We start from the raw sequence: 12,989 nt of genomic DNA, 5'->3' as shown, positions 1-12,989 counted from the left end.
GCTACAGGAAGGTAGGTTAGGTGTTGATTAGATGTAAGGATTTAGGTAACCCACAGAACTAATTTTTACATCAATTTTATTTCTGTTGTTTCTCAAACAGGATCAGTATGGAAACTATGTAATCCAGCATGTATTGGAGCACGGTCGTCCTGAGGATAAAAGTAAAATTGTAGCAGAAATCCGAGGCAATGTGCTTGTATTGAGTCAGCACAAATTCGCAAGGTACGAGCTTTGAATTCATACAGACTCTGTTTTCCAGAAGGAATTATTACATTGTATTTCAAGTCGAGGGAGAAAGAATGAATTTTCATTCTCTTCTTTCAAAAATGTTTTTCTCAAGGTATATACAGCTTAAAACGTCAAATGGTTCTATCATAGAGTATAAAACAAAGCAGGTCCCTTAGTGGCTCTTCCCGCCCCCAGTCACCCACTTTGAAATATGGGGATTGTGTTTCTGAAGAGCTTAAATCTTGTACTTTGGTGAACTGGGCATTTTGTTAGCTTACTTGTTCTTGTTCTTCACTCAGTTTCCTCTCTGGTGCCAGAATTCAGACGTAGTGTGTCATGTTGACATATAGGCATTAGTACTCTTAGAGTCTCTTTTCCAGTCTTCATGTTGTGGCAGATCAAGAATAAAACGCACTAGTTATTCCCAGGTTGTGAAAGATGTTTTAGGTGACTTATAATCAGCAGTGGTTGGAGAAGAAATTGATGGCCCTTCCAAGGGATTAGTGGTGTGGTCTTCTGAGTGGAATGGGTGTACAAATATAGTCATTTGTAGTTTGGGAATATTTTTCTCTCTTAGGATAAATTCCAAAGCAGTTGTGATTCTGCAACCTTGTTTTTAAATTGTTCATCTCTAAGTTTTTAAATTTTATGAGATGGCAGCATGGAAAATAGAGAAAAGGAATAAACGCGCTCCTAGGTCCAGTGTCTTAGCAGCCTAACCATATCAGGGTCTCTCAGACCTTGTATTGCCTTTTTATTTTTTTTTTTTATTTTTTTATTTTATTTTATTTTTTATTTTTTGGACATTTGCCAGGACCAGGGAAGCAGGGGCAGAATCTCTTAGAACGCTTCCTTGGGTCACTGTCTCCTCTTGTTTTTCAGTGCATTTAATATCTCACTCTTAAGTATAAATATTAATGCTACAATAGACTTGTGGTCTGGTAATGACTGAAAAGCTACTTTGGGCCCAATCCTTCCACAGATAACAGACAACTGTAAATTGTGGACAAAATGCCAAAAATTTTGCTGAAGGCATTAGGCGTTACAGTGTGGCCAAGAGCAGGTGGTTACCAGAAGGGGTTGGGGAAGGGGAGGCTTATTGATACTGGGAAGGAGGTAATTGCACTGGGGAAATTCCCACCAGCCCCTTTAGATTTTTCTTTTTTTCTTTTTTTCTTTTGAGGGAGGGAGGGGGAGAGAGAGAGAGAGCATGTGCAAGAGAGAGAGAATTCCAAGCAGGCTCCACACTGTCAGTGTGGAGCCAGATGTGGGGGGAAAACCCATGAATCATGAGATCGGACCATGAGATCGTAGCCCGAGCTAAAATCAAGAGCCCCAGCTAAAATCAAGAGTCGGATGCTTAACCAAGGGAACCACCCAGGCACTCCAGAGTTTTCTTTTTGTATCGAGTTGTATCGAGATATAATTGACAGCACTGTGTAAGTTTGAGGTATGCAGCATGTCGGTTTGATGTATTTCTGTATTACAGTATGATTACCACAGCAGCATCAGCTAACACCTTTATCATGTCATACATACAATTTTCTTCTTTCTTTCTTTCTTTCTTTCTTTCTTTCTTTCTTTCTTTCTTTCCTTCCTTCCTTCCTTCCTTCCTTCCTTCCTTCCTTCCTTCCTTCCTTCTTCCTTCCTTCCTTCTTTCCTTCCTTCCTTCCTTCCTTCCTTCCTTCCTTCCTTCCTTCCTTTCAATTTTTTAAAAGTTTATTTGACAGAGAGCAGATGCGTGTACACACAGGCCCTGGGGAGGGACAGAGAGAGAATCCCAAGTAGGTTCTGTGTAGCACAGAACCCAGCTTAGGGCTCATACTCCCAAACTGTGAGATCATAACGTGAGCCCAAATTCAGACGCTTAACTGAGCCACCCAGGTGCCCCAATTACCATTTCTTTTTTTGTGTTAAGAATGCCATTCAGATCTAGTCTCTCAGCAACTTAGCATTTTTATAGTGCAGTGTTGTTGACTATAATCAGGAAATTTCCCAGTTTTTAAAAAAAATTTTTTTACATTTATTTTTGAGAGACAGAGCACACGTGGGGGAGGGGCAGAGAGAGAGAAGGAGACACAGAGTCCGAAGCAGGCTTCAGGCTCTGAGCTGTCAGCACAGAGCCTGACGCGGGGCTGGAACTCACAGACCTTGAGATCATGACCTGAGCCGAAGTCTGACGCCTAACCTACTGAGCCACCCAGGCACCCCAAGGGAATTTCCCAGTTTTAATGGCTTTTAGCCTATAGGTGCTTCTCATTCTGCTCCATGCTGGGCTTCTAAAGTTGGCATCAGAAATCTCCAGTGTTCCCATAAGGCAGAGTTTGGGACAACCGTGGCAATGAGAGTGACAAAGTGACAGGGGAGAAATCCTGGAAAGGAAGAGAACCAGGGACGGGGAGGCTCGCATTTAACCTTCCCAAATACCTGGTTGACTCCTGAATCACATTGGTTTGCATGGGCTGAACCTGAGGCAGCCTAGCTAAGGATGGAAGTGCTGCACTGGGATCCCTGCGGCCTGGGACAAGCTTGCAGTTTGAGCTCAGCCACGTTAACTACACTGAAAAAAGGAACAGATGTCACCTTCTTGGAAGAACATAACAGAACTGTTTCTACGGTGTATCATTCATTATGTCTAGAAAAGAGGAAAATGTGCCGTTGGCCATAATCAAGAAAAAAGAAAAAATAGGAGAGTGAAAAACTGCAGCTAGTTCCACACCACCCTGACATTAGAGTTAGCAGAGAATGATTATAAAGCAGCTATTTCAGTTATGGTCAAAGATGTAAAGGAAGATATGGTTGTAATGAATGAAAAGATATGCTAGTAGAGAATTAGAAGCTTTATTATGAAAAGAACAAAATGGAAATTCTAGAATAGGAAAATAAATCATCTGAAATAGAATTCACTGTGTGGCTTTAGTATCAGCAGATTAGAGAGAACAGAAGAAAGAGCTGATATACTTGGAAATAGATCAATAGAAACAAAACAATAAAATAGATGAGTGACTTTCTGACGTTTTTGGCAGTGACCCAGAATAAAAAGTAACATTTTCATTGACTTTGCATGCACAGGCACATGCATGCACGTGTAACTGAACAACTGTGTTGTCCGTGATTAATTCTGTTTCATTAAAAAGCAGCAGCAGCTGGTCCCAAATCACTAAGTTGATCTCCCTGCCCACAAATGGGCTGGGAGCTCCAGTTTTAGAAACACTAGAATAAGCTTAAAAGACTGCAGGACCATGGGTCATGCATGAGGGTAGAAGCCTTTGGCCAAGTGGGATCCCATGGTGGTAGCTGATTGACCTGCTTGCTTCCTTGGAAGACAGGTCACTGTTGAGGCTTGAGTCCTGTATCCAGATGAGTGAGTGTCCTGTCCCCAATCCAGTTAGGAAGTTCTGTTCTGACGCGGACTGATTTGTTATGGAACGAGGCCTGGAGTGGACAAAGGTACATACAGTCTAGCCGAGCGGTCCTGACAGGTGATGAATTCTTTGCCTGAACATTTGGAGATCATGACTGGCTTTGTGCTCTCTGAACCAGTTCAGTAATATCTTAACTCCCTTTTCTGCTGAGGAGAAGCCAGTGGTCATTAGGAGATTCACTTCCACGGTGCCACACCTTAAGCTCACACTAGAATAGAACTGTATGTTAGTTGTATGTTTAGTGCTACGGGAGGAAGGTGGGAAGAGAAGGTTTTCTATGGTGTGGTGTCAGAAGGAGAGGCTCTTGTCTTAATTAGACTTGATCGATTAGCTCACCAGACTTGATCTACACTGCATATCTTAAGAAATGTCCAGTGGGTTGGTAGTTCTTGACAGTTTAGCTTGAGAATTTGCTTTTCTAAATAAAAGCATATATATAAGCTCTGTGTTCAAAATGATAGAACACTGGGAGCTCCTTGGAGCAGCACCCTCTTATGGTGTAAAAACTTGTGGAGTAGGGGATTATTCTGGTGATAGTTACTTAACTACTGAGATATCCACAGGTCTGGCCTCTGGAAGGAGTAAGACACAGAGTACCTGCTCTCAGGTGCCTCGTGAAGTCGGTATATATGTCCTTTTTCAGTCCCTGAAGGCAAAAGTAAGACAAATGAAGAATGTTTAACAGAGCCATTCACCCATATGGTAGGTTGCCCTAGAAAGTAATGCTTCCAAATTATTAGAAATTCCCAAGCAGAGGCTAAATGGCCATCTTTCAGGATTGTCACAGAAGAGCTTTCTTTATTTTTTTTAAATGTACTTTGTGTGTATGTATGTATTTTTTGAGGGGGGGCACAAGTGAGCGAGGGGCAGAGAGAGGCACAGAAAGAGAGAGAAGCGGGGCTCACCCAGAGCAAGGCTCATGTTCACCCAAAGTGGGGCTTTAAACTCGCGAACCATGAGATAGTGATCTGAGCTGAAGTCAGATGCTTAACAGCTGAGCCACCAAGGTGCCCAGGGGCTTTCTACATTAGCTAGGTCTGGTCATTTAAGTTCCTACTCTCTCTGAGTGTTCTGTGACCCAGAGCAGCCCTTCCCCCAGTCACGGACCCTTTACAAAGCCTTCAACTGCCCACCGGCCCACCAGACGTCCTCTTTGCCAGGTATTGGCTCCAGTAATCCACCTTCAGATGGTGTGTATTCTTTGACATCACCCAACTTCCTCATACCCACAGACCCACAAGATGCAGAGTAGTGTTGATTTTTAGAAACAGACATTAATGAGTGAATCAGTCCCTCCTTGATGAGAAATACCCATTGGCACAGCTGTATGTAATTTAATCACCCTCTCTGGCCCCTCTGGATTTAGTGTAGCCACATTCCTGTTTTCCTTTCCCAAGATGATGTATTTCTGAAGTGTTTAGAAATGCCGACAGACCTGTAAGGTGGTTCTTGTCCCTGGACTCTTAGGAGGCAGCCTGAGGTCATTGAGTGAGTGCTGTGGTTCCTCCTTGTACACTCCTGACTCAAGCCTACAAGGCCTCTGTCTCAAGTGCCATGCTCTGTGGTAGGCACTAGAAATACAGGCAGTAAGTAAGCCTTGTTCCTGACCTTAGTACACTCAGAAGAGGAGAGAATTCATTGATTTTGGTTATGTGTTGAAATTGTAATCATTAACAAGTTCAGCTTTTAGCCAGTCATGTGAGCCTTTATGTAAGTCCCCTCACTCACCTGGGCTCATTACCCTCACCCTGTTAGCGGGTTAGGGCTCGTATTCGCCCGACACCTGGTCCCAGCCATGGGTCACATTGGAAGCCACAGATGACTCCAAGGTGGAGGCTCATAGAGTCAGGCAGTTGATGAATTCATCTTCCAAAAATGTCAGGCTCTCTTCTGCTGCTGACGGTGAGGTCAGGGCAGAGGCCGGACAAGCACAGCCTAACAAGGTTTGTTCTAAGGGTTGTCCCTGGATTTGTCTTATTATAGCAATGTCGTGGAGAAGTGCGTCACTCATGCGTCCCGTACGGAGCGTGCTGTGCTTATCGATGAGGTATGCACCATGAATGACGGTCCCCACAGTGCCTTATACACCATGATGAAGGACCAGTATGCCAACTACGTGGTCCAGAAGATGATCGATGTGGCAGAGCCAGCACAGCGGAAGATCGTCATGCATAAGGTAGGCCAGGCTGGACAGGTCACACTCAGAGAAAGCGTGCAAGGCCCGCGCTTCTTCACGTTTCTGAAATGCGGATGAAGGTGGGCATCTTGCTTCTTTTTGTGCAGTTTGTCACTGGGCCGTGTCTCAATATGTTTCTGTTTTCCTTTTATCTAGAGTGGCCATTGTCTCCGTGGTTCATAGTTCACTGGTGTGAAAGAGTCTTAAACTCCATCTTTGTGAGGGTTTTCCCTCCCTGATCCTCAGGCCGTGTGTCTAGTCCTCTGTTCCCACCGCCCCCCCACCCCCCCCCACCCCCCCACCCCCAAGCTTCTCAGTCCCACAGATCAACCTGATTGTCTTACTGCCTTTTCTTCTTCTTCCCTTTTGTTCATCCCACCACCTCTTACTGAGCGAGTGCCTGGCCTGGCACACTGACCTGGTGCCCGCTCTGTGCCAGGCGCCAGCGCGGGGAGGACGAAGACTGGTCCCTGCCCACAGAGCGCAGCGTGGGGAAGAGCCGTGGAAAGCTGGGCGGGGGGGCGGGGGGGGGGCATGCGAGAGCACGTGCCCGAGGCTTGGCGGGAGGGCAAGTCCAGGCTAAGGAGGAGCGAGGAGAAAAGGGACGGAAATCTGAAATGTTAAGGTGCTGTGTGTGGGGGAGCGACGCCGAAAGCCCCAGAAGCAGCCCGTGCGTGGCTGGAGGAACAGTCGCAGGGCGGGCCCAGCCAGCAGGTGAGCCGCAGCTGTGTTTGTGCTGGGCGGTGCCGCGAGCCCCGGGGTGCGTCTGATGCGAACCCTCAGCCTTTGGGCTCTGAACTCCCTCTGCCCTATCTGAGGGGAAGGTGTTGGCCTCGGTCTGGCAGTGATGAGCCACTTGCCCTCGCTGAGAACAAAGTTCGGTAATGAGAATCTTTGTTAAGGACTCAAGTTCTGAGCCAGGCGAGGCGCCCGCCGCCTCCAGTTCGCAACACGACGCAACACGACGGGGCATCGCGGTGGTGTTGGCGATGGCAGTCGAAGGCTGGGGGCGTCCGGAGTCCTTCAAGTTGGGAGGCTCAGGGAGAGGTGTGTTGAGACGCTGGTGAGGGCAGAGGGGATGTTGGGGACACACGGGAGTTAGAAGCACGTCCGTGACGAATACTTGTGTGCGTACTTAGGGCAAGCCCCCCTTTCGGCGGGGCTTCTGGATCTGAATACAGCGGTGCTGTGCACAGACAGCCGCGGTGGTGCCTGGGAAGTGTTGGGAGGGCTGTGCGAGAATGTGGCAGGGTCTGTTCTAATGTGGAGGTACAGAGAATGCTCCCCGAGAGAGTGACATTTGACAAAGCCCTGAACCTCTCTCCTGGAAGAGCAGGGGACAGACTGGGTATATGAAGAAGTAAAGCGAGTTTGGGAGGGCAGGCCCGTGGTTGCCGGGTCACGTTTACGTTTCACGTGATTGTCCCAGCTGACGAGTGACTTAGACGTGGGGAGGCGGTAGGAGACGGGGCAGTGAGGAGGCGGGATGGAGACCGTAGAGCCAAGAGACGGTGGTGGCTTTGGGATTGAAGACGGGGGACAGATGGGGTGTGGCAGTTGGCTGATTGAGGGAGCCGAAAGATGAAGAAGAGTCCCACGAATCCCAGCACGAAGAGCTCTGCAGCCTTCTCCGAGACAGAGTCCTCTTGAGCAACAGGAGACGGTAGAGCAGCTCATTACTTCCCACCTCCCCCCGGATCAGGTGAACAGCGGAGCTCGACAACGGCGTACGTGCCTGTGCACGATGGAAAGGGCGAAGGGTAAAGGTTCGCCGGTGGCTGGACTGCTCAGTCGCCGGTCCTAGGGACAGGGCGGGTGAAAGAATTGAATGTCATTGATGTTTCTGAAAGGAGAGCCGCCAAAAAGCAAAAGGGTCTTGAACCTCACGTTCTGATGACCAAGACGTGTCTGGGGCCTCGCTACATCCCAAGTGCAAGTGTAGCATTGTCTCACGTCCTGTCTCCAGAGGAGTGGAGGCGAATGGTGTGGGTCACACAGCTCAGGATTGGGCCCGGGGCTATTCATGGTTCCCCACGCGGGCTTGTAGATGAGGGTGTCGTGGCTGCTGGGTCCGCATCCTGTGGTGCAGAAGCGGTGTCCGGTGTCCTCGACACTCCAGGACATGGCTGAGCAGACGGAGTCGCCACGTGGCCTCCGTGGAGCTCTCGAAGTAGAGCGTGTCCATCCACCCTGGTGTGGGCGTCCAGTGTGAGTGTGCAGGTGCGCCTCAGGATGGGGAAGCAGCCCGGTAAACGCGGTCATTCACTGTCCCTGTGGCACCAGCAGTGGCTAAACCGGCGATTGTGGAGGCAGTGTGCTCCGTGCCGTAGCCAGGCCGTGTAGAAAGCTCCAGGAGCTCCCGGCAAGGGAGCACCTCTTGTGTCTGGGATGGAGAACAGAGGAGAATGCGCCGAACCTGGGTGCTGCAAGAGCCCGGCGCGGTGGGTGGTGCTGTGAGTGCAGAGCCGGGAGGGACCCCGTCCCCCTCCCACTGCTGCGAGACCAAACACCTGTGCCTTGGGAACCATTTGACCTTGGATGTGTGACTCCAGCACCGTGAACGGGGATAAGCACAGCTGCCTCGTGAGGCGGAAATGAACAATGCCCGGCCAACACTAGTCATTTTTATTGCTGTCGTTAGAAGTTTTCTGTGATCCTCTGTGAACTAGAGGCGGGATCAGGTGATGAGCTCAGCTCAGGGTTCGTGGTGCCCAGAAAGAAACTCACAGCTGAGGGGAGCCGAGGCGCCTTGAGTGGGGGCAGAGGCTGAAAGCAGCCTCGGGAGGTGCTGTGCAGCGGCACTGTGGCTGTTGGTCAGGATGCACGTGTTCCGTGCACTGACCCGGAAGTGGTCCGCGACCAGCCGCCCCCAGAACCCTCGTGTCCTATGCCAGTGCTCAGGATAGGGGCTCCTCCTGTCGCCTGCTCGGATGGGTCACCCACCATAGCTCTAGAATCACGGCGCTTTGACTGAACCAGGGGAAGGTGTTGCCTCGTGGGCTCTCGTGAGCACTTGGGTGCCCGGAGCGCAGCGGGGGGCCCCCTGGGAGCACAGCGGGAGCCCGCCCAGGTCCGTGTGCAGGCCAGAGTAACACAGCCTGTGCTTCCTCCCCAGATCCGGCCCCACATCGCCACTCTCCGCAAGTACACCTACGGCAAGCACATCTTGGCCAAGCTGGAGAAGTACTACATGAAGAATGGCGTTGACTTAGGGCCCATCTGTGGCCCCCCGAATGGGATCATCTGAGGCAGTGTCACCCTGTCCCCTCGTTCACTGACCTCACTGGCCCACAGGCGAATCCAGCCAGCAACCGGAAATGTTCTAGTACGGAAGCCGACATGGGTAAATGGTTGCTCCAGGATTACCCGCTCCTCCAAAAAAAAAGGAATCAAATCCACAAGTGGAAAAGCCTTTGTAAATTTGTTTAATTTTATTACGCATAACATGTACTAATTATTTTTTTTAATTGACTAATTGCCCTGTTGTTTTACTGGTGTATAGGATACTTGTACATAGGTAACCAATGTACATGGGAGGCCACATATTTTGTTCAATGTTGTATCTATATTACACGTGTGGAAACTTTCAGGGTGGTTGGTTTAACAAAAAAAAAGTTAAAAAAAAAAAAAGAAAAAAATGTTTTTAATCCATTTTGCCTTGCTGGCAAGTTTTGCAAATAGCTCTTCCCCACCTCCTCATTTTAGTAAAAAACAAAAACAAACAAAAAAACCTGAGAAATTTGAATTTTGTTAAATGACCCCAAACTGGCATTTAACACTGTTTATAAAACATATATATATATATATATATATATACATATATATATATAATGAAAATTGTTTTAGAGTTGCTAAAGCTTCAGTTAATGACATTAAGTTTATGAAACTTCAAAAAATTGCCTTTTTTGGAGACTATTATGCTGAAGAAGATGTGTAGTGTGTTTTGTGAGGAGGAGATGTGAGCTCCTAGGATGTCTTTCAAGGCCGGGCGGGTGTAACTTGTTTACTGCCTACTGGATTTTTTTTCTGTTAACATTGAAAGGCAAAATCTGATTATTTAGCATGAGAAAAAAAAAAAAATCCAACTCTGCTTTTGGTCTTGCTTCTATAAATATATAGTGTATACTTGGTGTAGACTTTGCATATATACAAATTTGTAGTATTTTCTTGTTTTGATGTCTAATCTGTATCTATAATGTACCCTAGTAGTCGAACATACTTTTGATTGTACAATTGTACATTTGTATACCTGTAATGTAAATGTGGAGAAGTTTGAATCAACATAAACACGTTTTTTGGGAAGAAAAGAGAATTAGCCAGCCCTGTGCATTCAGTGTATATTCACACCTTTTATGGTCGTAGCATATAGTGTTGTATATTGTAAATTGTAATTTCAACCAGAAGTAAATTTTTTTTCTTTTGAAGGAATAAATGTTCTTTATACAGCCTAGTTAAATGTTTAAAAAGGAAAAAAATAGCTTGGTTTTATTTGTCACCTAGTCCCACAGTAGCAAGATCCTTTCTAAATGTTATTCAAGATGATTCAGTTCACACTAGTGTTTTTTTTTAATCCTAAAAAAGTAATGTTTTGCTTATTTTGTGACAGTCATAAGGACGTGCAGAGTTCAGCCCTGCCCTAGCTTTCCTTACAATCAGAGCCCCTCTCACCTTGTAAAGTGTGAATTGCCCTTCCTTTTTGTACAGAAGATGAACTGTATTTTGCATTTTGTCTACTTGTAAGTGAATGTAACATACTGTCAATTTTCCTTGTTTGAATATAGAATTGTAACACTACACGGTGTACATTTCCAGAGCCTTGTGTATATTTCCAATGAACTTTTTTGCAAGCACACTTGTAACCATATGTGTATAATTAACAAACCTGTGTATGCTTATGCCTGGGCAACTATTTTTTGTAACTCTTGTGTAGATTGTCTCTAAACAATGTGTGATCTTTATTTTGAAAAATACAGAACTTTGGAATCTGAGTCCGTGTTTCTGTTTTACCCCTCCCCTCCCCCCTTAGTATTAGTGCCCCAGGACAGCCCTTTCCTTCTTTGTGTCCTTTGTTCTGCTTGTTCTGTTTCTGTTTGTCGGAGGGTGGGCTTTGCGTTGGGATAGGGCCGATAGCCCTTGAGCCCATCTTGACCCAAAGATGCTGGGTTTAGCCTGCCTAGTGCTTTCAAAATTAAGACATTACACATTAGTCGGGATTCACAGCTTCTCTTGAAAAATCAGGTGCCTGGTTTCCTGGGCCCGGGGTCTGCCGTTGGGCACAGGGAACATCCTCAAGAAGCCTGTGCCCTGCGGTTTGACCCAGTTACTGTGTTCTTCGTTTGCTCTCTCTGGCCTTTGCAGCAGTGTGCACCTAGAGTCTAGATTTGAATCCAGTCCATCACAAAGGTCTCCCGGCTACGGTACGTATCGGGGCATCGAATCCTGTGACGTGGGCGGCAGCTAAGGCATCTCAGACCGATGTCCAGTCTGGCCTCCCCTCCCGAGGTCCCCTTCCCTTTTTTCTGGGTGGCTCCTGCCCATATCCCGCCCGCCTGTGTTCACACGCGGAGGCCAGCCCAGGCTGGCCCAGGGGCCTAGCTTGCTCATCTTGCTTGTCCCCCCTCAGATCGGGGACGCCTCCCAGCTTTCAGTACAGGAGGCTGTAGCTCACAGAGGTGCCCGCCACCTGTGTCTGAGGATGCCCCTCCTCTCACCAACCTTTGCTGCCACTTAGACTGGCCAGTGCTGGCAACTACAGGGTAGCTCAGCCAGGGGCCAGGTGGGAGCCTGTTCTACCTCATGTCTGCAAGCGGAGCCCCAGGCTGGTTGCAGAAGAAACTGCACGATCCCTTCCCAAAGGTAAGGGACTGTCACTAGCAGGCTCTGCGGTCCTGGGAATAAAGGGAGGGAAAGGAAGCTGTTTAGTCCAGGACCTGGTGGTGTATCAGCGGCTGAAATCGGGTCCTTCCCGGGGCTTCTCCCACTGATGGTCCTCAGTGGCCCACCAGAGACCACGCTCTAGAGGCATTGCCAGCTGTCACTGCATGTGTGACTCTGAATGTCCTGGTTCTGGAGTCGGACAGACCAGGCTCCAGTCTGAGTCCCCTCCGCTGTGCCTGTGGGTGTCCCTTCGCTTCTCACCGAATTCCTCCCTGGCCATCGAAGGTGGTGAGAAGTATTTGTGGTTCTCCCTTCACGGCTTGGAAAGTCAGGGCTGTTCAGTGGTTCGGGTTTTACTGGACCCTCGCGGAGGCAGTGTGCAAAGCCGGCCAGGTGGGAGGTGTGCATTTCTCCCATTTGGCCGCCATCTTTGTGACCTGAGGCGAGTAACAACATCTGTCTGCGCCCCGGCCCCGTTTCCTCTTCTAGAAGATGGGAGGAGGGGCACCTGGGTGGCTCAGTCTGTTGAATGTCCTACTCTTATCTCCTCTCAGGTGAGTTTGAGCCCGGCACCGGGCTCTGCTGATGGTGCCGAGGCTGCTTGGGATCCTCTCTCTCTTTTTTCTGCCCCTCCCCCGTTTGTGCGTGCTCTCTCTCTCTCTCTCTTTCTCTTTGTCGCTCTCTCAAATAACTTGAAAAAATTAAAAATTAGTAAAAAAGCTCTTACTATAAAAAACAGATTGGAGGAACACCCGGAGATGTGTAAACTGGAAATGCCGATGACCCTGCGTCTGGTGCCTGGCACGTCTAGGCATTCGCTCGCCTAATGCTGGTTGTCGTTCTTTCCACCTAGATTGTGTATCCTTTGTACTCGGCCAGGTTTTTCCTCCCCCTTTTCCTCTTAGCATTTAGCGAGACGTCTTGCCTCGGTGTTTCTTCGTGGTGGCAAAGCCAAGGACTCGGAAGCATGACTGGCTCTCCTCCCCAGCACCTCCTGTCCAAGCCTGTGTCTCTGAGGCCTGGGGGGGGGGGGGGGGGGGGGGGCTTTCCAGAAAGTCAGACAAACACGGGGGTTTCATCCCAACTGGGTTTTGGTCACCGGTGTCCTCTCTTGAGGCCCCGGGTCCTTCCGCGCGAAAGGAGGGAACGAGCAGAAGCGACGTCAAAGGTTGATTGGGAGGACGGAGTGAAACGATGTCGTTTGGCATCGTGCCCAGCACGTTGGTGTAATGAACGAACCGTATCTGTCATCTTTTTACCTTTGACCCCACTCATCCGGCGTC

The 12,989-nt window shown here is 48.4% G+C and overlaps 1 protein-coding gene and 1 non-coding gene across 2 annotated transcripts in view; both read left to right on the top strand.

Annotated features, from left to right (window-relative positions):
• The window catches only part of PUM1 (pumilio RNA binding family member 1), a 133,003-nt gene extending 122,186 nt beyond the window's left edge, over positions 1 to 10,817 (top strand). Inside the window, 3 exon segments of the mRNA XM_042952319.1 lie at positions 101 to 222; positions 5,637 to 5,829; positions 8,945 to 10,817. Of these exon segments, the coding sequence (XP_042808253.1) occupies positions 101 to 222; positions 5,637 to 5,829; positions 8,945 to 9,076 (447 nt within the window). The 3' untranslated portion in view covers positions 9,077 to 10,817.
• Positions 6,667 to 6,751, top strand: LOC122229043. The gene has a single exon (XR_006206905.1). It is a non-coding gene; the product is annotated as a small nucleolar RNA SNORD103/SNORD85 (small nucleolar RNA).
• Positions 10,818 to 12,989: the final 2,172 nt, after the last annotated feature.

This window comes from Panthera leo, chromosome C1, assembly GCF_018350215.1.
Source record: "Panthera leo isolate Ple1 chromosome C1, P.leo_Ple1_pat1.1, whole genome shotgun sequence".
In the NCBI taxonomy this organism is placed as follows: Eukaryota; Metazoa; Chordata; class Mammalia; order Carnivora; family Felidae; genus Panthera; species Panthera leo.
This window is presented reverse-complemented; position numbering and strand designations above follow the sequence as displayed.